The sequence below is a fragment of the Pantherophis guttatus genome, chromosome 7, assembly GCF_059756535.1.
Source record: "Pantherophis guttatus breed Tessera chromosome 7, ASM5975653v1, whole genome shotgun sequence".
NCBI lineage: Eukaryota > Metazoa > Chordata > Lepidosauria > Squamata > Colubridae > Pantherophis > Pantherophis guttatus.
This window is the reverse complement of record NC_142069.1, coordinates 3,594,977-3,620,315: the sequence shown is the minus strand read 5'-3', so window position 1 is coordinate 3,620,315 and position 25,339 is coordinate 3,594,977. Positions and strand designations below refer to the sequence as shown.

The following is a 25,339-nucleotide window of genomic DNA, read 5'->3' as shown; positions in this document are numbered from 1 at the left end:
CAACGGTCATAAATATGAGTCAGTTTGCCAGGTGTCTGAATTTTGATCATGGGCGACCACGGGGATGCTGCAACGGTCATAAGTGTGAAAAACGGTCATAAATCACTTTTTCCAATGCCGTTGTAACTTTGAACGGTCACTAAATGAACTGTTGTAAGTTGAGGACTAGCCATAAAGCTATTATCCTGTAGTTGAATAATGCTGAAATCCTGGTCCGATAAGGATGTTTCCTCTTGGTACTCAAAGAATATTAGCATTAGGCAAGCATCCTTCAGATAAAAGTTCAAAAACCAGGAAAAACAGCCAGATCTTCTATGTCAGGAAAGAAACAACCGAGAATTAAGGAGAAATTTCCTGACAGTTGAGAACAATTAACCAGTGGAACAGCTCGCCACTAGAAATTATGGGTGCTCCAACACGGGAGGTTTTCAAGAAGAGATTGGACAGCCATTTATCCGGGATGGTAGAGGGTGTTGTGGCCCGTGCAGCTAGTAGCTGATTCCGACAGCGAGGAGGCTGGTGTGGTGCTGCGCCAGCAGCCTGTGCAGCTGGCACTCAAGTCGGACAGTGAGGAGGCTGGAGAAGATGCTGTGCCAGAGGCGGGGATTCAACCAGGGCCTTCAGAAGCTCCCATAAGTGAAGAGGAAGAAGAGGAGGAGCCTCTTCTCGATGCACGGGCGCGCAGAGCTGCCAAAAGGCAGGAGTGGCTCCTCAGGAGGAGGTCTCCTCGAGAGTAAGGCTTGGGGCTCATTGGCCACTCCCCTAGCCTATTTAAGGAAGGATGACAACTGATGCAATTTGCAGGAAACAACTTCGTTCACATTCTTTCGCGTCTTGATTCCAGAAACGTTTGATTCGGCTCTTGTTTCTCTCTTGTCAGTTTTCCTGCAAATTGCTTCTGGGCATTCTGCCAGCCACAGTAAGATGACGGTTATCTGAAAGACTGTGCCTCAGAATTGAGTTATTATTCTTTGGATTCTTGTCGGCTGTTCACAAAGTTAAATTAACAGCCCTCGTTCAGAAAAGACTGATTTAAACTGTACTTGTGTTCGAACAACTACTAAGAAAGCTCATTAGTAGTCCTTCATTAGTCAACTACAGTTTGTACGGACTTTGTGTGCGCCGCGTTCTTTGGGGTCCGTAGCTGGGGTAGAACAGACGGTCTCCTGCTCGAGCAGGAGGTTGGACTAGAAGACCTCCAAGCTCCCTTCCGACTCTTGTTATTCTGTGATCACTTTTGATCGCAGAAGGACCTGAGCTGCCAGCTCCGTTGAGGACCTCAATATTCAGGCTGGCTTCGTATAAAAAAAGGGGAAAAAAAGAACAATCGTTGAAATATGCTAAGCCCATCGGAGGCTGAAAGGCCCGACAAGCTTAAGCCTTGTTCTAATGAGGTCGGCTTGGATTCTGCTTTATGTTCCCGACAAAAAAAAAAGAAAAACGGGTATTATTTCATTGGCAATTAAGAACTTGGCTCCCTAAATAGTCTCCTATGTAATTTCTCTCCCACCCCCCTTGTTTGCGGTCTTCCCCGCTGTTTCTACCGAGCTCTGATCTTAGCACAGCGTTAATTAGCACGAATCCTACGCTAAAAAAGAAAAAAATGAGCTCCAATATTGATGGATTAAGCCTGAAACCCACTCCCCACCCTCTGTTTTCCTGGGGTCTTTCCTCGCTCTTACTGTTCCCATTGGGGGGGGCGCTTCTCTTCATAGGTTTTAGGCCAGTGGGTCAGATTGAATCCACGTAGGATGGATTGTCTAATGCAGCGGTCACCAACTGGTGGTCCGCGAGAAAATTGTGGTGGTCCGCAGACAAATTATTTGCATTTTTTTTTTAATATTGCACTAAATCAGGGGTCCTCAAACTACAGCCCCTGGGCCAGATATGTGCAATGAACGTTTGTGTTGCTGCAGAGAGTCTCTCCCTTCGGGGTCTTTTTGTTCGGGTTGGAGGGGGGCAGAAATTCCGATTTGGGGTCTGCTTCGGCCTCCTGGTGGGGGGCTTTGGGTGAAGGCTGGAGGGAAGAGCCGCTGGTGGCAAAGAGCCGGAGGGCCTCGTTCCAGTGGGACAGCATCATGGCCTGGAACTGGCTGACCATCTCAGCCCGCTGAGCCTCCGGGTGCCGGTACCTGGCCTTGCACTCCCGCAGGTCTTCCCTCTGCTTGGAAAGCCTATGCTCCTAGTCCTCAGTGAGGTGCTTCTGCTGAGCCTCCTTCTCAGCCAGATCCAATTTGAAGTGAGCTCTTTTGCCAACTCTTTCTCGCGGTGGCTGCTTAGCTCCAACGACTGCTTCCTGCTGGGGCCCTAAGGAGCCCAGGCGGGGAGGCGAGGAGTGGCTGGGAGGGGAGGGGTGAGTAGAGGCTGGCGAGGCGCCCCTCGACGTGAGTGACATCGAGTTGGCCATGCCCACCCAGTCACATGACCACCTAGCCATGCCCACCCAGCCGGTCATTAGGCAGATCAAATTAGTGGTCCGTGGGATTTAAAATTATGAATTTAGTGGTCCCTGAGGTCCGAAAGGTTGGGGACCCCTGGTCTAATGAACTTTGGCTAAGAAAGAAAATAGCATTATTCCAGAAGAGATTCTGGAACCCGAGGAGAGGTAGGTTGGGTGGGTGAAGCAACTGAAAAAGACTCTTGGCTTCACTATGCTACGTGTAAATTAATCTAGATCAGGGGTGTCAAACTGGATTTCTTCGAGAGCCAGATCAGCATTATAGTTCTCTGCGGGCTGGCCAGCAGAGTGCCCCAGGAGGGCATCCAGGCCCCAAAATGGGGCATGAGGAGGCCGCGCTCCTGTAGGCCAGATTTAAGCACCCTGGGGGCTGCTGGATTCACCCCACGGACCTTGAGTTTGACCCCTCTGATCTAGATAATAGATAATTGCTTAACTGCACAATGTGTAAATTGATCTAGATCATCAACAATTGCTTAACTATGCTAGGTATGTTGATCTAGATCATTGACAGTTGCTTAACTATGCTAGGTGTGTGTTGATCTAGATCAGTGGTTCCCAACCTGTTGTTGGCCATGCCCCACCTAAGCATCTCTAAAATCCTGATGCCCCCCCCCCTCCATGACATATAATTCTTACTATTCAAAAAGTGAACTACTCACGCAGAGGAAGCCTAAAAGGCCGTGAACTTGGTTTAAACAAGGTTCCAGTTGCCCCCATTAAAAATCAAATTGCCCTCCCTGTGGGGCGTGGGCCGCACGTTGGGAACCACTGATCTAGATCATCGACAGTTGCTTAACTATGCTAGGTATGGGTTGAATCTAGATCATCGACAGTTCTACATTTCTGAATGCTGGTGAGAATCTCAGCTTAAAATTATGCGGAATGAACCCAGGCACAAACCGAGCAATCGAATATGCGCAGTACAATGCAGTGAGACGTGCAGATCTGTACATCGGAGAAACAAAACAACCCCTTCACAAACACATGGCACAACATAGGAGAAACAAACCCATCAGGATAAGATTCAGCAGACAGTATGACAAAGGTCATACTTTTGAAGACAGCAAAGTCCACGTTCTGGACACAGAGGACTTCTGGTTTGAAAGAGGGAGTCAATTAAGATAGAAAAAAACCCTCTCAACAGAGAGGGACGGATACGACACTGCCTGTCTCCAGTCCTTTCAGCAGTTCCAAGAAGGTTCCACACCCATTTGCACTATCCAAGTGACCCTGAGGGCACAGATAAACCTCCAAGTGGCCTCAACGACTCTCAGGAAGAGTACTAACGACCAGATGACTGCAAGGAATATAAATCCTTCCATCCTCCGCCATTCGGTCAGAACTGAAGAAGTTTCTTGGATGAGAAGTGAAAGGTCTTCAACGAAAAACCAAGAAAATCCAGTTGCCTCTTGAAAAAGCACCTTTGGGGCAACCACGACTTGGATGACGGAGAACCTCCATAGAAAGCTGGACTACTGTTATCATAAAAAATCTTTTAAGCAATTGACTGTTGATAGTTGCCAAATGCAACCCCATCTGTGGCAGGGGACTGATACCAGGATCTTCTGCTTGAACAGGGGGTTGGACTAGAAGACCTCCAAGGTCCCTTCCAACTCTGTTATTCTGTTACTCATCTTAAACCATAGCTGTTATTCTCAGTCTAGCTCTTCTTTTTTTTTAATTCAATTTCTTTTGTCATGTATCACCTTCCCCTTTGAGACTGTCCGGTCAAATACTGTTTCTGTCCCCAAAATACATGTTCTAGAGCCGTGATGGCGAACCTATGGCACGCGAACCTATGGCATGCCAGCTCAGCTCTCTAGGAGTCTCTGGAGGTTGGTGACAGCAAAAAATGTCCAACCGAAAATTGGAAAATGGGCCGTTTCGGGTCTCCGGAGGGCCTCCGAGGGGTTAGGGAAGGCTGTTTTCGCCCTCCCCAGATGCATAGAGAGGATCTGGAGCCAGGTGAGAAAGAAAAACGGGCCTCCTGGGCCATCACGTACCAAGAGCTGGGGGGAAGTGGAGGTTGCACGTGGATAACATTAAACAGTAACATGCGCGGGGCAGGGCGCATAGAATTATGGGTTTGGGCACACATGTGCATGAACCTCCCCTGCGCCTCCCCCCCACTTCCTGGCACGCGATGGCAAAAAGGTTAGCCATCACTGTTCTAGAGAATAGATTTAGAAGCATTAAAGCCATCTTCCATTTTATTATTCCAGTCACTTCCATTCTTGAAAGTTAACGCACGATTATTGATTTATTCTGATTTGATTTATACCTTGCCTTCCCTCTAAAAGTAAACAGTGGCACGTTTCCCTTTTTTTTTTTCCGGCCATAATGACCTATTGGGACAGGACGGACTAAGGAGAAGTCTAAGCAAGTCCGAAGGTGTTTCTCTCCATCCCATATTAACCGCTGTATCGTATCTGTGTACCACCCACAAGGAACATTGCAAGAAAGAATTTCAAAGGTTTCAAACGATGATCGGTAGCCCTCGACTTACGACCGCAACTGAGCCCAACATTTCTGAATGGTTGCTAAGTGAGTTTTGCCCCATTTTACGAGCTTTCTTGCTGCCATTAACTCATCAAGGAGAGAAGCTACTTAGAAAGAGAGAAGCTACTTAGAGCCTTGATAGTACAGGGGTTTAGTGCACCCTGTTATTAAGACCAGCTGCCTGCAATTTCTGCTGGTTCGACTCTCTCCAAGGCTCAAGGTTGACTCAGCCTTCCATCCTTTCTAAGGTAGGTGAAATGAGGACCCAGTTTGTGGGGGCAATAAGCTGACTTTGTATAAATATACAAAAGGATGAAGGCTATTGCTTAACGCACTGTAAGCCGCCCAGAGTCTCCGGAGAAGGGCGGCATATAAATCAAAAATTAAAAAAAAAAAAAAAGGAGAAATTTCCTGACAGTGAGAACAATTAACCAGTGGAACAGCTTGCCACCAGAAGTTGTGAATGCTCCAACACTGGAAGTTTTTAAGAAGATGTTGGATAACCATTTGTCTGAAATGGTGTAGGGTTTCCTGCCTAAGCAGGGGGTTGGACTAGAAGACCTCCAAGGTCCCTCCCAACTCCTATTCTATTCTATTCTATTCTATTCTATTCTATTCTATTCTATTCTATTCTATTCTATTCTATTCTATTCATTCTACTCTACCCTATTCCCACTCCCACTCTCACTCCACTCCTCTCCATTCTATTATTTTTCTATATTTTATTCTATTCTATTCTATTCTATTCTACTCCTGTTCTGTTCTGTTCTGTTCTATCGTTCCGTTCCATTCCACTCCACTCCACTCCACTCTACTCTACTTCTGTTCTGTTGTTCTGTTCTGTTCTGCTCTATTCCATTCCATTCCATTCTATTCTATTCTACTCTACTCCCACTCCCACTCCCACTCCCACTCCACTCCTCTCCATTCTATTATTTTTCTATATTCTGTTCTGTTCTGCTCTGCTCTGCTCTATTCTATTCTATTCTATTCTATTCATTGTTAAGCGAATCACCGCAGCCGTTAAGTTAGTAAGCCAGTTGTTAAGTGAATCTGGCTTGACTTTGACTTGAGTTTGCTTGGAGAAGGGCGGGCTAACCTCTTTTGGCAGCTGAGCTCCTGGCTTTCCCAAGGACTCCATCTAGGGCTGCTTAGGTCCCTAATGAAGCAACCAGGGGATTTGACGGAGCAACCCAGGGCTTGTCCAAGAATCCATCCTGACTTGTCACACACCGAGATGAGGCACTTCAGACCGTTGGCAAACCCGCAGCTGGCAAGTTGCGTCACGGCAAAGCCAAAAACCGAAAGGACGCTCATTGGAGAACGTGCCAACCGAACGGAAAACACGGAAGAGATTTTCGAACCCAGCCAGTTGGGCTCGAGCCAGAACTTGTACCACCGTGTGTAGAACGAGCGAAAAATCTCTTGTCTCATTAGGTTCGGTGAAGCCTGAGCTCACAAAACGTATCTCCTGGTGTGTCCCTCTCTGCCAAAGAAGGCTTATACACTGGGCAAATGATCCTTCCTTTCCATAAATCTCTTTCGGTGCGCAAATCCACGAAGCTTTCTGTTTGATGCTCCCATCCACAGATTGTCATCCCTGGTTTTGGGTGGACCAACAATTGTCCAGCTGGACCAAGAAAGGCAGGAGAAGAAAGTCCTTGGGACTTGCGTCGTAGCTCTTCCAACTGGGACGGAATCGGAGGTCCATCATCTTAACAACCCAGAGACCAGAAGTTTAACAGATTAACAGAGTTGGAAGGGACCTTGTAGGTCATCTAGTCCAACCCCTTGCTTAGGCAGGAAACCTACACCATTTCTGACAAATGGAAGTCCAATCTCGTCTTGAAAGCCTCCAGGGATGGAGCTCCCACAGCCTCCGAAGGCAACTTCTGTTCTGTTGGTGGTTCCGAAGGCAAACACAGAGCCTGTAGTACAGTGGACTAAAGCACTGTTATTAACATCTGCTGCTTGCAATTACTGCAAGTTGAAATCTAGGAGCCTGAGTGGCGTAGGAGGCTAATGCCTCCTACTAAGGCAGCATTTAACATCCAGCTGCCTGCAATTACTGCGAGTTCAATTCTCACCAGGCTCAAGGTCGACTCAGCCTTCCATCCTTTCTAAGGTGGGTAAATTGAGGGCCCAGTTTGTGGGGGCAATAAGCTGACTTTGTATAAAATATACAAAAGGATGAAGGCTATTGCTTAGCGCATTGTAAGCCGCCCTGAGTCTCCGGAGAAGGGCGGCATATAAATCAAAATTAAAACAAAAAAAAAAAAATCACCTAGGAAGGAAACAATGGCAAACTGCTTCCAGATATATTTGCTAAGAAAACCAAGCGGAGTTCATCAGATTTTGGGTAGGCGGGGCACTTAGCAATCTAAACAGTGTTGTGGAGATGAAGACATCAGAATTCTGGTTCTAGTTCTGCCTTAGGCGTGAAAACTGGCTGGGTGACTTTGAGCCAATCACTAGGCGATAGTGAGTTCTAGTCCTCCCTTAGGCATGAAAGCCAAATGGGTGATTTTGGGCCAATCACCAGGAGACAGGGAGTTCTAGTCCTCCCTAAGGCATGGAAGCCGGCTGGAAGACTTTAGGCCAATCACTAGGAGATGGTGAACTCTAGTCCCGCCTTAGGCATGAAAGCCAACTGGAAGATTTTAGGCCAATCACTAGTAGACAGTGAGTTCTAGTCCTGCTTTAGGCATAAAAGCCAGCTGCGTGACTTTGGGTCAATCACCAGGAGACAGTGAGTTCTAGTCCTGCCTTAGGCATGGAAGCCGGCTGGAAGACTTTGAGCCAATCACTAGGAGATGGTGAGTTCTAGTCCCACCTTAGTATAAAAGCCAATTGGGTGAGTTTGGGCCAATCACCAGGAGACAGGGAGTTCTAGTCCTCCCTTAGGCATGAAAGCCAAATGGGTGATTTTGGGCCAATCACCAGGAGACGGGGAGTTCTAGTCCTCCCTTAGGCATGAAAGCCAAATGGGTGATTTTGGGCCAATCACCAGGAGACAGGGAGTTCTAGTCCTCCCTAAGGCATGGAAACCGGCTGGAAGACTTTAGGCCAATCACTAGGAGATGGTGAATTCTAGTCCCGCCTTAGGCATGAAAGCCAACTAGAAGATTTTAGGCCAATCACTAGTAGACAGTGAGTTCTAGTCCTGCTTTAGGCATGAAAGCCGGCTGCGTGACTTTGGGTCAATCACCAGGAGACAGTGAGTTCTAGTCCTGCCTTAGGCATGGAAGCCGGCTGGAAGACTTTAGGCCAATCATTAGGAGATGGTGAGTTCTAGTCCTGCCTTAGGCATGAAAACCGGCTGGGTGACTTTGAGCCAATCACTAGGAGATGGTGAGTTCTAGTCCCACCTTAGTATAAAAGCCAATTGGGTGAGTTTGGGCCAATCACCAGGAGACTATGAGTTCTAGTCCCACCATAAGCATGAAAGCCAACTGGGTGACTTTGGGCCAATCACTAGGAGACAGTGAGTTCTAGTCCCGCCTAAGGCATGAAAGCCAACTGGGTGACTCTCAACCCAATCGATTTCATGTGGTGGTTGTAATAGGGAAATTAGAAGAAATATTAAGATACTTACACCTCCTTGAGTTATTTATAAACATAATAAAAGCAAGGTGTAAACAAACAAACAAATAAATAAACAAACCAGATAGTCCTCAACTTACGACCACAATGGAGCCCAACACTTCTGCTGCTGAGCAAGCCATTTGCTAAGTGAGTTCTGCCCCCATTTTACGATCTTTCTTGCCACAGTTCTTAAGGAAATCACTGCAGTTGTGAAGTGAGTAACAGCGTTGTTAAGTGAATCTGGCTTCTCCATCGACTTTGCTTGCCGGAAGGTCTCAAATCTATTCCGGATCGCATGACTCTGGTAACCGTCATCAGTATGAAATGGCTGCCAAGCATCAGAATTTTTGATTATTTGACCGAGGGGATCCTGCAAACCGTCGTAAAAGTGAGAAAAACGGCAAATTTGGAACGGTCATGAAACGAACTGTTGTAAATCGAGGACTACCTGTAACGGCAAGGTGTAAATCTTGACCCCCGCAGAAGAGTATTCTCCCTTCGAAACCTCCTGTTAGAAGAAGCAGCAGCGTTACAAACCCTTCATCCCGGCGCTGCGCAGGGCAGGCTCTTAATTCCTGTCTCCGGATTAGCATATCTGCCAGATGGAGGCTGTCGGAGGAACCTTGCAAGTGGCATCTGTGGGCCGCCTGATGGGAACGCCCCGAAATTTCACACATCAGATGTGTGGTCCCGACATGCGCGCACCCTCCCCTTTCTCACTTTCTCCTTTGCTCAGATGCTGCAAACCTGCAAAATGAGAATAAATAATTGCCGCTGACAGAGAACGGAGGACTGGCATCTTGAGCGTTGGCACAGGGCAGGAAAAATGGAGAGGGGGGGGAGAAAGAAGAGAGAGAGAGGAGAAAGGAGAGAGAGGAGAAAGGAGACAGAAGAGAAGAGAAAGAGAAAGAGAGGAGAGGAGCAAGAAGAGAGACAGGAGAAAGAAGAGAGAGAGGAACAACAAGAGAGGAGAAAAGAGACGAGAAAGAAAGAAAAGAGAGAAAGGCGCAAAAAGAGAGGGAGGAGAAAGAAGAGAGGAGAAAAGAGAGATGAGAGAAAGGAGAAAGAAGAGAGGAGCAAGAGGAGAGATGAGAAAAAGAGAGAGGAGAAAGGAGAAAGGAGAGAGAAAGGAGAAAGAAAAGAGACGAGAAAGAAAGAAAAGAGAGAAAGGCGCAAAAAGAGAGGGAGGAGAAAGAAGAGAGGTGAGAGAGAAAGGAAAAAGAAGAGAGGAGCAAGAGGAGAAATGAGAAAGAAGAGAGAGAGAGGAGAAAGGAGAAAGGAGAAAGAAAGAAAAGAGACAAGAAAGAAGAGAGAAAGGAGCAAGAAGAGAGGGAGGAGAAAGAGAGAAAGAAGAGAGATGAGAGAGAAAGGAGAAAGAAGAGAGGAGCAAGAGGAGAGAGAGGAGAAAGAAGAGAGAGGAGAAAGAAAGAAAAGAGACGAGAAAGAAGACAGGAGAAAGAAGACAGGAGAGAGGAGAAAGAAGAGAGACGAAAGAAAGGAGAGAAAGGAGCAAGAAGAGAGGGAGGAGAAAGAGATGAGAAAGAGAGGGAGGAGAAAGAAGAAAGGAGCAAGAAGAGAAATGAAAAAGAAGAGAGGGAAGAGAAAGAAAAGAGAGAGGAGAGAAGCAAAAAGAGAGAGAAAGAGAGGAGACTGGTGGGTCAGGCAAGCAGGATGGACTATGCGGGAAGATCCCTCTACACCAGAGGTTCCCATCTACTGGTCCGTGGACCAGTACTGGGCCGCGGCATGCCAGAAACCGGGCTGCGCAAACAAGCCAAGCCCCATCTACAGTATGCAGGCAGCACATGAAACCACGTCCCCTCCAATCAGGGGTGAAATCCAGCAGGTTCCGACAGGTTCCGGAGAACCAGTAGCGGAAATTTTGAGTAGTTTGGAGAACCAGCAAACACCCCCTCTGGCTGGCCCCAGAGTAGGGTGGGAATGGAGATTTTGCAGTAACCTTCCCCTGCCACCAAGCCACACCACACCCACAGAACCAGTAGTAAAAAAAAAAATTGGATTTCACCACTGCCTCCAATCCCCTGAAAAAGCTTCCTCCGTAGCACCGGTCACTGGTGCCCGAAAAGGTTGGGGCCTTGTGCTCTACACAACAGCCAGCGATACACCTGCATCGCTCTAACTCAGGGGGTCCCTAACCCCCAGTCCGTGGTCCGGTACTGGCACGCCAGAAACCGGGCCGCACAAACAAGCGAAGCTCCATCCGCGGGATGCAGGCAGCAGGCGAAACCACACCCCCTCTGTTCCACGGGAAAACCTCTCTTCACGGAACCGGTCTCCCAAAAGTTTGGGAGCCGCTGCTCTACCGGATAAATCGTTTGTGGCACGGCGACGGCACAAGCTTAAATCTCATTGGAGTTTCACGCAAATTTGCGGCTAAGCCAGCATTTGTCAAATAAATCCCCGCTCGCAGTCAGTCCATTTAGCTGGCTTGTTTCCCGGGTTCGCATTTCAGCCGCCGATCCTCTCCCGTCTTTCCAATCCCGTTTAGCGGGAACAGGATTAGCCATCGGACGGAGCCTGGGGTCAGTTCCTGGAAGTCTTCGCGGCGAGTCTCGGGACTTCGAGCAGATCCCAGATTTGGCAGCCCTTCCGCTGCTTTGGGGCTGCAGGTGCCAGGCTGCCCAGCTGGCAGAGCTTAGAAGTTGTGGTCCCTGCAGTGTTGATTAGAGGATCACTCGTCTACAATTTACGGCGTGAGGAACGCAGCAGCCACCAGGCACGAAGAAACAGGCAGACGTCTAGCTGAGCGCATCCATAAACACAACCTAGCAGACAGAAAACAAGACGAAAACTCCTTCATTGAAGAATACACATAGTTTCAATGGGGAAAGTGTGAGCATTCTAGATCAGAATATCATGGTTGGAAGGGACCTTGGAGGTCTTCTAGTCTGACCCTCTGCTCAGGCAGGGAAACCCTCTACCATTTCAGATAAAACGGCTGTCCGGTTTCTTCCTCAAAACCTCCAGTGTTGGAGCACTCACAACCTCTGGAGGCCACGCCGTTCCACTGATCGATGGTTGTCGCTGTCAGGGAATTTCTCCTAGGTTGGTCGTCTCCTTGATTAGTTTCCATCCATTGCTTTTTGTCCTGCCTTGGGGTGCTTTTGAGAATAGGAATACCAAGCCAAGTCCCCAAAACTACTTGGAGAATTCCTGGAAGCCCTGCGCTTCTAGACAAATCAGCCATCGACAGGCACACAGAGATCAACAACGTCTACATACCATTCAAAAAGCGAAAGGATCCGAAGACGACCTTGTCAGCAGTCAAGGGCAAATAAGCAGAGCTTAACACCAAGGTTAACACTAGGCAACAATCAAGCAACGACCGGTCCCAACTCAGACAAACAAGCAAAGAGTAATCAACCTCTCACTCAAGGAACCACTAAGAACACTCCCACCAACACTGACAGGGTGTATTACTTGTATATAAACAGAGCAAATCCCACTGTCTTCTGTTACTGATGATGTTACCTAGTCAGGTCATGAAACATCTGCAAGAAAACCACCAAGACCAGAGAGCACCAAGGACCCCACAGTCCTCCTCCTCCTCCTCCTCCTTTGCCTTCATTCCTTCCTTCCTTTTCTCCTTCTCTTCCTCCTCCACTCGACAAACCCCACTGCCTTCTAGCACTGATGTTACCTAGTTGGCTCATGGAACTTCTGCAAGAATGCAATCAAGCCCAGAGAGCACCAAGGACCCCACAGTCCTTTCCTTCCTCCTCCTCCTCCTTCTCCTCCTCTCCACAAACCCCACTCCCTTCTACCAGTAGCACTGATGAAGTTCCCTAGTTGGATCATGAAACGTCTGCAAGAAAGCAACCAAATTCAGAGAGCACCAAGGACTCCACAGTCCTTTCCTTCCTCCTCCTCCTCCTCTCCTCCTCCTCCTCCTCCTCCTCCTCCTCCTCCTCCTCCTCCTCCTCCTCCTCCTCCTCCTCTCCACAAACCCCACTACCTCACTGGGTGATGAAACGTCTGCAAGAAAACCGCCAAGCCCACAGAGCACCAAGAACGCTATAGTTTCACCCTGGACTACAAATATTCCCTTCTGTCGGTCATAAAGAGAGTCTTGCACACCGTTAGGCACTGCAAGTGGCCCGTATCTAACAGATTATAGCAGACGTAGACAATTTCTTCCAGCATCCAGGCCCTTGGGTGCAACTCCAAAACGATTCCCGTTCTCTGCGGATGCCTAAGTCCCTCGTTCCCAGCGGGGAATCCAAAATTGTGTTATGTTTTTCTGCTGACTGGAGTGCAAAAGTGCTGACTTTTCTCTTTCCTTCAGACTGGTGTTAACATTCTCCTTCCCTCCCCTCCTTTTGGCCAAGGAGCAAAATCACTTAATATCCTTTATAAATCCGGCATCCGACTTGGACAATTTCTGCCTTTCTCTGCTGTTAAAAAAAAGAAAAAAAGCCAATTCCAGGGTGGGGGGGATGGATGGGGGACTCCCCGATTCCGACGCAGCATCGAGCCTTAATAAGGGGTGTTTAAATAGGGTGGATTAGCAGTTTTCCTGATCTATGAACAAGATCGCCGCTCCCCCGCAGTGATTTGCACATTGCGAAATCAATTTGAACACAAGGCCCCCAAATTGAATTTGGGAGGGTTTTTTTGTGCGGGGAAATGGCACTTATCGGCGTGAACCATTAAATTTGCTGTTTAATATGTACTTTCCAGCTCGGTTGGTTCGAATCTCATTGCCCTTTATCTGTATAAATTCAATTAGGCCCGATATCATCGGTATATTATAAAACTAATTAAAGATTTAGATAAGTGCGGAAGGGGCTCCTTTTAATGCCCTATAATAAAGTTCCACTCGGGGGGAAGAAAGAAAAGAAAAGGAAAAAAGAACAGAGCCTCAAGGTTTTCTTGCTGAATTACTTACGGGCGGGGCGTACGGGACCCCCATTTTGAAAGCAACGTCGCGGAAGCGCTTCCCGCCCTCCCCACTCCGCCTTTTCGATAATTAACCCATGCACAGCATCATTAGTAGCGTGCTTTTGGTAGGCAAAATCGTAGAAAAAGTTTATTTTCCTGAGACAGATGGGGTAGGGCAATTAGTGTCTCGGGATGCGACAATTTTGCCAACGTCAGAGGTCCTGTCGTGGTAGGCTCTTTAGTCATGCAGGTTGTTGTTGTTGTGTTGTGGCCCATACACGGCCTGTGCAGCTAGTAGCTGATTCTGACAGCGAGGAGGCTGGTGTGGTGCTGCGCCAGCAGCCTGTGCAGCTGGCACTCAAGTCGGACAGTGAGGAGGCTGGAGAAGATGTGGTGCCACAGGCAGGGATTCAGCCAGGGCCTTCAGAACCTCCAGAAGCTCCCATAAGTGATGAGGAAGAAGAGGAGGAGCCTCTTCTCGATGCACGGGTGAGCAGAGCTGTTAAAAGGCAGGAGTGGCTCCTCAGGAGGAGGTCTCCTCGAGAGTAAGGCTTGGGGCTAATTGGCCACTCCCTCAGCCTATTTAAGGAGGAATGCCGACTGAAGCAATTTGCAGGGAACAACTTAGTTCACATACCTTCATGTCTTGTCTTGCTTATCTTATCAGCTTCCTGCAAATTGCTTCTGGGCATTCTGCCAACTATAGTAAGCTTTCAGTTATTATTCTTTGAATTCTTGGCGGCTGTTAATGCAGTTAATTAACAGCCGTTGTTATAAAAGACTGGTTCATTCAGTAAACTAAGGTTTGAACGGACTTTGTGTGTGCTGCGTTCTTTGGGGTTCGTAGCTGGGGCAGAACATGTTGTTTAATGACCCCGTAATCCCTTGCAGGGTGGAGTCGGGGCAACTGAATGGAGCAGAGTGTTTACTGGCCGGATGCCTTTCCTGTTGCCAATGCGGAGTTTTTGCGGGAGATAAATTCTCATTGTGCCCAGAAAGAGAAAAATCAGCCTCTACCTAGGATCGAACTCACAGCCTCCTGATTGTGAGGCAAGAGCTCCACCTCTAGGCCACCATGCAGTCAGACATGCAGTCATGCAGATTGCCCAGCTAAAAATGAACTGAAGGCTCAATTTTGTGACCGTTCGGCTTGGTTTCCATCAGCGGGATATACAGGCAGGCATAGAATCCTAGGGCTGGAAGGGACCTTTGGAGGTCCTCTAGTCCAGCCCCTATCCAAAGCAGGAGTCCTTATATCATCTCGGTCAAATGGTTGCCTAATTTTTTTCCTTGGAAACCTCCAGTGCTGGAGCAGCCGCAATTTCTGGAGGCAGGCAGTTCCACTGGTTAATTCTTCTCAGACAATTTCTCCTTAGTTCTAGGTTGCTTCTCTCTGTGATTAGATTAAACCAAGTTCTCCCAAACGGCCCATTGGATTTGGGCAATTTAAAGTGTCCGTCAAACAGAAGGAAGAATATCCTTCTTCCTCTTCCTCTTTTTCCTTTCCCCCCCCCCCCCTTTTTCTTCTTCTTCTCCTCCTCCTCCTCCTTCCTGGCCCAGGGAAACCCTCTAGCATACAAACGCAGCTCCAATCAGCCCCGGCCAGAATTTCTCCGTGATTATCTTAAACTGAGCCGTGATTAGGTGACTTCGGCAGGATGTGATGAGGCCAGACTCGGGAATATCAGATTAGCCCCATCTCCCCAGATATTTCTTTTCCCTCCCTGTTCCCATTCAAAAATTTAATTATAACCTACCCTGTTCTTTCACCTTAAATTCAGCCCCAGTATATTAATCGGGGACTGTTTTTCCGAGGCTCGGGAAATGTTTGCCGTGTGTTGCAAATGTTCAGAGAGAACGGTCAAATGCAAAAAAAATCAAAAATAAACTCAGATATATCCTTCCATCATTTGGGATTTTATCCCTAACCCGAAATCCCGTGGTCGCTCAGTTTCAGGCCCATTTGCAGGAAACATACAGAGGTAGACTTAACGACCGCAATTGAGCCCACAATTTCCGTTGCCCAGTGAGACAGTAAGTGAGTTTCGCCCCATTTTACGACCTTCCTTGCCACCTTGTCGTTAAGCAAATCGCGGCATTTTTAAAGATAGCCACATGGTTGTTAACTGAATCTGGCTTTCCCCGTGGACTTCGCTTGTCAGAAGGTCGCAACCGGCGGAACGCCACGATCCCGGGACATTGTAACCGACATAAATATGAGCCAGTTGCCAAGCATCCAAGTTTCGATGCCGTGACTCTGAGGATGCTGCAATGGTCGTAAGTGTGAAAAATGGTCATAAGTTGGATTTTTTTCAGTGCCGTTATAACTGAATAGAATAGAATGGGATGGGATGGGATGGGATATAGAATAGAATAGAATGGGATGGGATGGGATGGGATGGGATGGGATGGGATGTAGAATAATAGAATAGAATAGAATAGAATAGAATAGAATAGAATAGAATAGAATAGAATAGAATAGAATAGAATGGGATGTAGAATAGAAATAGAATAGAACAGAACAGAACAGTATAATGAAGAATAGAATAGGATAGAATAGGGAATAGAATAGAATAGAATAGAATAGAATAGAATAGAATAGAATAGAATAGAATAGAATAGAATAGAATAGAATAGAAAATATGGAACGGAATAGAATAGAATAGAATAGAATTCTTTATTGGCCAAGTGTGAGTGGACACACAAGGAATTTGTCTTTGGTGCATAGTCACTAAATGAATGGTGGTCAGTTCAGAAAGTCCAGCTGCCTCTTGAAAAAGCATCTTTGGGACATCCAGAACTACCGGTACCCGTATGCTACATTCCTGTTCCACACCAACATGTTGCCCAGTAGGTTTGGACTGGGAAGTCAAATTATAGACCTGGAAGGGACCTTGGAGGTCTTCTAGCCCAACCCTGAAATGGTATAGGAGACCCTATACCAGTGGTCCCCAACGCCCGGTCCGCGGACCGGTGCCGGGCCGTGGAGTACCTGGCACCGGGCCGCGCAGCGGCCGGGGGACATGAACGCTGCAGCGCAAAGGCTCCTGGGCCGTGCGCAAAAGCTCCTGGGCCGTGCGCAATGGGCCGTGTGCAAAAGCTCCTGGGCCGTGCCCCCACCCCTGCGCGTGCTCAGCGGGCCGCGGCGATAAAAAGGTTGGGGACCACTGCCCTATACCATTTCAGGCAAACGATTGTCCAATCTCTTCTTGAAAACCCCCAGTTCCAGGAGGAAAGCCATTCCGTTGATTAATTGTTGTCATAGTCAGGAAATTCCTCCTTATTTCCAGGTTGGGTCTCCCTCTGACCAGCTTTCCATCTGTTGTTTCTTGTCCTGCCTTCAGATGCTTTGGAGGATAGCTTGACTCCCTCTTCTTTGGGGCAGCCCCTCAGATATTGGAAGACGTGTATGATAGTACATATCACTCCTAGTCCTTCTTTTCATTAAACTAGACCTACCCAATTCCAGCAACCGTCCTTCCTATGTTTTAGCCTCCAGTCCCCTAATCTTTGTTGCTCTTCTCTGCACTCGTTTTAGAGTCTCCACATCCTTTTCACATCGTGACGACCAAAACTGGATGCAGGATTCCAAGTGTGGCCTTACCAAGGCCTTGTAAAGTGGTATCAACACTTCACGTGATCTTGATTCTATCCCTCTGTTGATGCAGCCCAGAACTGTGTTGGCTTTTTTGGCAGCTGCTGCTCACGGCTGGCTCGTATTTAAGCGATTGTCCACTAAGACTGCAAGATCCCTCTCACAGTTATTACTGTTGAGCCAGGTAATACCTGTTCTCTACCTGTGCATCTGGTTTTTTTTTTTCTGTCTAAGTGCAGGAAACCCCCAAACAAGCCATTTCCTTGATTCTGCCAGGCACATGATATGGAATCCATCAAGCGAAACTCAGGGCCCTCTTTAATGTTACCGCTTGGTGATAATCCCTGTTGTTTGTCCCATTATCACCACAGAATTCCTGATGGCGTCCAATGTATCTTCTCCAACTTCCCAACCCAGCACTCCCAGATCCAGTGTTTCTCAATTTTAGCAAGTTTTAAAAGTCTGGACTTCAATTCCCAGAATTCCCCGGCCAGCATGGGGAATTCTGGGAGTTGAAGTCCAGACTTCTTAAAGTTACCAAGATTGAGAAAAGAGTCACGTTCTAAATTGAGTTGTATTCAGACTTCTCCAGAAGGCATCAAATCCAAGCAGAGATGGACCATGAGGGCCTAAAAATTGATTTTTGCTCTTTGACCTAAAAAGTTCTCTCTAGCCCTGTTCATTATGGCTGGGGAATTCTGGGAGTTGAAGTCCAGACTTCTTAAAGTTACCAAGATTGAGGAAGGAGTCAAGTTCTAAGTTGAGTTGTATTTAAACTTCCCGAGAAGGCATCAAATCCAAGCAGAGATGGACCGTGAGGTCCTAAAAATTGATTCTTGCTCTCTGACCTAAAAAGTTAGAAAAAATAGAATAACAGAGTTGGAAGGGACTCTTAAAAGTTGCCAAGATTGAGAAAGGAGTCAAGTTCTAAGTTGAGTTGTAGACAAACTTCTCCAGAAGGCATCAAATCCAAGCAGAGATGGACCATGAGGTCCTAAAAATTGATTCTTGCTTTCTGACCTGTTCTTTGAGAAGTGTTATGAGGTGACACCACCATCTGGACGCTGACTTTCCTCATTTTACACAACAGAGACCCACAAATCTTGGGCCACACAGCCTTATATTTTACTCAACGCAAACACGAGTGAATGTTGATATCCCCCTCCCTTCTTCTTGTGGGGAGAAATGATCAAGCGGGGGCCTCCCAGAAACCCCCCTGAGATATTATAAAAATAATAATAACCTGATTTGGCGAGGCGGGTCGCAATGAAACAATTCTCCCTTGAGTGCCATCAGGACGTGTCTCCATTTAAATGCTAATTTTCACCTCTAACCCAGGACCTCCCTAAACAAAACAAAGCTTCCCGAAGGTGATTTTCTCGACTTAATCGTGATCCGCCTTCCATCTCTAGGGAGGGGAGGAAAAAAAAATAGATTTGATAATTTGCAGAGTTCCTTAATCTCCAAACCTTATAGGATTCATCTCTGTAAGTAATTCACCACCTATGGCCTCGGTTTTTCTCCTCTCCTATTTATCGCTTCGGTTTTCTGCCTAGCCTTCCGTCTGTCTCTTCCTTGCAGTTATCTGCGCAAATCTGGACTTTGGATTCCTTTTTTTTTTTTTTATAAATAGAAGAAACATCCGTTTTTCAAATAAATATAATTTGAAAAGAAAACCATCTTTTCATGAGGATGGCAGGGCTATCTGACAGCCAGCCAGAAAACGATCCTACCGTTTTTAAAAGAAAAAGAAAAAGATTTGGAAGTGATTAGCGATGTTATTTTTGGCGCGCATTCCGCCTATGATTATTCCATTAAAATCTGCCGCTAAAATCATACGTTTTCTCTACCCTGAACTTTCAAGATCGTCTCATCTCCCCCCCCCCAAAAAATACCAATAAGCACTGCATGTATTTGTTCATTTGTTTTCCACTTTAAAAAATAGGATTTTCTGGATTTCTGGGTAAGGTGTTCCAAATCACGGTTACTTTCAGAGTTAATCGTTTATTTAACAAGCTTATATAGCCACCCATCTAACAGAAGGAATTCTGGGTGGTGAACAAGAATCAAAACCACAAGGCACCATGACAAGCTGATGTTCAAAGAATCCTTCAGAATAAAGCTGGAAGGGACCTTGGAGGTCTTCTAGTCCAACCCCCTGCTCAAACTGAAGACCCTTTACCATTTCAGACAAGTCACTGTCCAGTCTCTTCTTAAAAAGCTCCATTGATGGAGCACCAAGGCGGCTCCCTAGGTGGCTCAGTGGCTGAGACGCTGAGTTTGTTGATCAGAAAGGTCGGCGGTTCGAATCCCCAGTATACTGTAGGTCTCCTGCGTGAGCAGGGGGTTGGACTAGATGACCTCCAAGGTCCCTTCCCAACTCTACTGTTACCATTACCTACAACTTCTGGAGGAAGTTGTTTCCATTGGTTAATTGTCCTCCCTGTTAGGAAGTTTCTCCTTAATTCCAGGTTGCTTCTATCCTTGATTGGTTTCCATCCGTTGTTTCTTGTCCTGCCTTCTGTTGCTTGGGAAAATAAGTTGACCCCACCTCTTCTTTGCGGCAGCCCCTCAAATACTGTTGTGGCCCGTCAGCGGCCTGTGCGGATTGTAGCTGATTCCGACAGCGAGGAGGCTGGTGTGGGGCTGCGCCAGCAGCCTATGCAGCTGGCACCCGAGTCGGACAATGAGGAGGCTGGAGAAGATGTGGTGCCAGAGGCGGGGATTCAGCCAGGGCCTTCAGAACCTCCAGAAGCTCCCTTAAGTGAAGAGGACGAAGAGGAGGAGCCTCTTCTCAATGCACGGGCGCGCAGAGCTGCCAAAAGGCAGGAGTGGCTCCTCAGGAGGAGGTCTCCTCGAGAGTAAGGCTTGGGGCTAATTGGCCACTCTCTTAGCCTATTTAAGGAGGAACACCGACTGAAGCAATTTGTAGGGAACAACTTTAGTTCATTCTCCTTCGCGTCTGGATTCTCTGCAAATTGCTTCCGGGCTTTCTGCCAACCTTAGTAAGATTGTGATTACTTTATCTTTGGTTTCTTGTAGGCTGTTAAGAAAGTTTATTAACAGCCTTTCTTTGGAAGAGACTGAGTTATTTTAGTAAATTTCAGTTTGGTACAGACTTTGTGTGTGCTGCGTTCTTTGGGGTCCGTAGCTGGGGCAGAACAAATACTGGGAGACTGCTATGATGTCACCCTTAGTCCTTCCCTCGCCTAGGCTAGCCATAGCCAATTCCCGCAACCGTCCCTCATATGTTTTAGTCTCCAGGCCTTTGATCATCTTAGATGCTTTTCTCTGAACTTTTTCCAAAGTCCCAACATCTCTTTTCTAATATGGTGACCAAAACTGGATGCAGAATTCCAGGTGTGGCCTTACTACGGCTTTATAAGGCTTTATGTTGGAGTCCCAAGAATTTTATGGATTGGTAATTGTGGGGCAGAACTATGGCGCCCCCTAGTGAACAGTAGCGGTAACCACTGTGATACAACCAGGACCGAATCACGTGCTGGTAGTCCTCGACTTACGACCACAATTGAGCCCCAAATTTATGTTGCTAAGTGAGAAATTTCTTCAGTGAGTTGGACCGCATTTCTACGAATTTTCTCACCACGCTTGTTAAGTGAATCACTGCAGTTGTTAAATGAGTAACACCGTTGTTAAGTGAATCTGGCTTCTCCGTTGACTTTGCTGGTCAGGTCCCAAAATATGAACCAGTTGTCAAGCATCCGAACGCAAATCACATGCTGCAACGGTCATAAGTGTGAAAAACAGTCAGAAGTCACTTTTTTTCCAACTTCGAAGTCGGAAGTCGACTTTGTAAGTCGAGGACTTACCTGTATGGTCCTTGCCAGTTTCACTGAAGCGTGGACAGGAGAAAACGGAGCCCAGCTTGGTAAGAATTCTCCTCGGCATTGAATCAAGCTGCATTTCCTGCCAAATTATATCCGGCCATATCTCTTCTCCCAAACAACTAGACAGAATATTTTTCGACCGCTGTAGGCAAAAACCTGTGAAAGACAGTGGGGCTACAGGGAGGATTTGACTAACTCGTCCATATTTCATTATTTGATAACATCGGGAGTACTGGCCACATCGAATTGCTTTGGCAAAAGAACACAGGAAGCCCTCCTGATCAATATTTATTCATCCATTTCCCCGACAAGGGAGGCAAACACACCGAGCCCAACACTTAATCAAACAAATCATTTCCCAAACATCGGCCGACTGGCCAAAGGCGTAGAACAGGCCAAGCAAGAGGGAGTTTTTTAATTGCAGGCAGCTCAAAAGGGACGCCGCTTCCTTCCTTGGATAGTGGCGGTTTATTTTAATTAAAAATCATCTGATCTTCCCAGGACTGACAGATACTGTAAGTCCTGAAAGGGAGGGAGCTTGACCTCTGGGCAAGGAAGAAGGCCAGGCAGCTTGACCCAAAGCAGGGAGAGCCAATCCTTTCTGACCTCAGACTCTTTCAACCAAGGACAATCTGTAGACTTCAGAAAACCCTCTTCTCCTCCATGGTCAGCCTTGGCTGCAGAAATGTTTTGGACAGAAGGCTGCTACCCCTCCCCTCTCATCCCAACTCAAATGATCCCATCTCAGTTCATTCCATCCCATCCCAATGCATCCAACCCGACCCAACCTATCCCATCCTGATTCATTTCATCCCATCCCAATGCATTTAATTCCAACCCGATGTCAGCACTTCAACCTGCATTTACTCTAGTGCTGACATAAGAAGGAGAAGAGGGGGCAGCTGGTAAAAGGACGCTTGACTTCTCATCTACTTATTTTCCCTGAAGATAATATCCCCTAGGAGATGAGATGGGAGGGGGGACATTCTTGGGAGCTTAAGTAGTAGATATGGGGAGAGTGATTTGGAAGAGGGCCAATGAGACGCAGAGAATTGGGGAACGGAAAGGGAAGGTTTGGGGTCAGGAAGTCAGAGTTGGCTACGCCACAATCGGGGACAGGTTGTCATGCTTAATAAAATGAAAGATTTCTTCAAAGATTATCTGTTTGGAAATGCAATTTATTTTATTTGAGACAACATTGAAACCTGACACCCAACCTATCTCATCTCAATGTATCTCATCCCAACCAACCAATCCCAACATATCCTATCCCATCCCAACCCATCCCAACTTAATCCATCCTAACTGAACTCAACGCATCCCATCCCAATGTATCTAATTCCAACCCCAACCTATCTCATCTCAATGCATGTCATCCCAACCAACCCATCCCAACATATCCTATCCCATCCCAACCCAACCCATCCCATCCCATCCCAATGCATCTTAACCCATCCCATCCCAACTTAACCCATCCCACTCCATCCTAACTGAACTCAACGCATCCCCTCAAAATGCATCTAATTCCAACCCAACCTATCTCATCTCAGTGCATCTCATCCCGACCAACACATCCCAATATATCCTATCCCATCCCAACCTAACTCATCCCATCCCAATGCATCACAATCCAACCCAACTTAACCCATCCCATCCCAACCCAACCCATCCTAACTGAACTCAACACATCCTATCCCAATGCATCTAATTCCAACCCAACCCATCCCAATATATCCTATCCCATCCCAATCCATCCCATCCCATCCCATCCCAATGCATCACAACCCAACCCATCCCAACTTAACCCATCCCAAACACAACTCATCCTAACTGAACTCAATGCATCCCATCCCAATGCATCTAATTCCAACCCAACCCATCCCAATATATCCTATCCCATCCCAATCCATCCCATCCCATCCCATCCCAATGCATCACAACCCAACCCATCCCAACTTAACCCATCCCAAACACAACTCATCCTAACTGAACTCAATGCATCCCATCCCAATGCATCTAATTCCAACCCAACCCATCCCAATATATCCTATCCCATCCCAACCCATCCCAACTTAACCCATCCCAACCCATTCTAACCTAACCCAACCCATTCCATTCCATTCCAATTCATCCTATCCCAATCCACCCTAAACCATCCCAATCAAACCCGTCTCATCCCTTCCGAATGCCTCCCAACCGAACCCATCCCCTTTTTTGTAGAAGACTTCGCTGTCTTTTTTTTGTCCACCTATCTCTTTCGTTTTCCTCCACTTCAAGAACCAAAGCACCCTCTTAACCTTTCTAGGCTGAAGAGCTCCTGCTCAAGGGGAGGGACATCGAAAGAGTTACCTCTTTCCATAATAGGGAATAAAGGGGGAGAAATAATAAAGGGGGAGAAAATGAAAACATAAAAAGACCATAGCAAAGTTTAGCAATGTGAGAACGACGTAAATCCTGTCTTTGCCTTGCAGGCAGTATTACGAGATGCTGTACAACACGGCGGACGAGCTGCTGAACCTGGTGGTGGACCAAGGCGTGAAGTACACGGAGCTGGAGTACATCCACGCCCTGAGCTTACTCCACCGCAGCCAGACCGGCGTGGGAGACCAGACCACGCAAAACATGAGATTGCAACGCCTGAAAGAGATCATCTGTGAGCAGGCCGCCATCAAGCAAGCCACCAAGGACAAGAAAATCACCACCGTGTAGCTTAGTCTACTAGCAGGAGCCCTATCCCTTCACAGCCCGAAGAAGCAACGAAGGGAAATGTCTCTATATGGGGTAACATTTGGGTATTCCAGTCTTTAGCTTCTTCACTGGGGTGGTGGGCGGAGCGGGGCGAGTTGGAGATCTTCTCCATGGCTTGCTGGGGTCCTTAAATCCGTGGCACGTCAATGGGGATTGGTTACCATTTATAGGGCGTTGCTTCTCTTGAGCTGTGATGGGCGGATAAGGGTGAGGAAGGGGAAGGGGAGGGTTGTCTCGTTGATCCAGAAGGATCTGAATTGGAAAAAAGTTGAGGAACCGTTTGTAACCAAGGTTCAGCTCTCGAAAAGGGGAGTGGAATCTCTTCCACACCTACAGACAGGTTTCTGGCTGGCCCATCTAGAGTGATGTTAAGGCAGGGGTGAAATCTACTTATCTTCCCTACCGGTTCGGAAGTGTGTGCGCGCATCATGTGAGATTTTTCCAAACCACCCGGTTTGCCTAAACCGGGGACAACTGGTAGCATTTCACCCCTGTGTTAAGGGTATTAATCATTGGGCCATGTTATTAATAGGTGTTCTTTCCAGAATTTTGTTTACTTTTCAATATTTATCACAATTATCTTCACGCAGGACTGTGCTCCATTTAATCACTCGATGGTGTTGAGGATATATATATATCTCTGCTAGAGTTTGGGTCCTTACGGCTAGCTTTAGAACTTAGTAGCATTATTTTATTCTTATTTTACACCACTTTGAAGAGGCTGCGTTGGCTTGCACTGTGCATGGCATCACATTGGCTCGGTCTCTCAGGACCCCACTTTGCCAGGAAGGATTGGCAAGAGGGACCAACAGAAGTCGAGATATTTGCATGGCGGATGCCGGATCGTCACGATGAGCCAATCCAAACCCACGACGTGACCAGTGACATTTGAAGGAATCTAGAGGGAGGTTGGGGAGAAATTCCCAGGCGTTCGCTTCGCAGGATCCCATCACAGCTAGTTCAGATCTGATCATGCTCCCTTCTGTCTACTGGAGTAAAAAAAAAAAAAAATTGGGATCAACCAAGACCCTGATTTTGAGAATTTGGTGGGCGGTTTCCTTGCTTTATTATAAATATTTTCGAGGATGTGAAGGGAGCAGCAATTTTGATTGTAGTCCACGTGTTCTTGTCTGCCTATTGTCTCCCTGGAGAACGCAAAGCAAAAAAAAAAAATCACTTTCCCTGATCTGATCTGATCCCGGACCTTCCATCCCTCTCCTGCTTGCCTTGCTTTCCCTCTTCGTTCAACTGGAAAATTAAAAGATAATTTTGAAACTCCTCACGATTGCATTGTGGGCTCCTTCGATGCGCCAATGATCTCTTTGGATGGTTACAGGTAGTCCTCAACTTATGACCACAATTGAGAGCAAAATTTCTATTGCTAAGTGAGACATTTGTTGAATGGGTTTTGCCCCGTTTTATGACTTTTCTTGCCACCGTTGTTAAAGTGAATCATTGCAGTTTCATCACCCAACTAGGTAACACCATCAGTGCTAGAAAGGAGTGGCGTTTGCAGAGAGGTGAGGGGAGGAGGACTCTGGAGTCCTCGGTGCTCTCTGAGCTTGGTTGTTTTCTTACAGACGTTTCATCACCCAACGAGGTAACATCATCAGTGCTATAAGGGAGTGGGGTTTGTAGAGAGGAGGAGGACTGTGCGGACCTCAGTGCTCTGTGAGCTTGGTTGTTTTCTTGCAGACATTT

At 47.1% G+C, this 25,339-nt stretch overlaps 1 protein-coding gene across 1 annotated transcript in view; it reads left to right on the top strand.

The window, feature by feature from the left end:
• The window catches only part of EXOC4 (exocyst complex component 4), a 358,562-nt gene extending 333,646 nt beyond the window's left edge, over window positions 1-24,916 (top strand). Inside the window, exon 18 of the mRNA XM_060687047.2 lies at window positions 23,362-24,916. Within this exon, the coding sequence (XP_060543030.1) occupies window positions 23,362-23,599 (238 nt within the window). The 3' untranslated portion in view covers window positions 23,600-24,916. The remainder of the gene's footprint in view (window positions 1-23,361) is intronic.
• The last annotated feature ends 423 nt before the right edge of the window (window positions 24,917-25,339 follow it).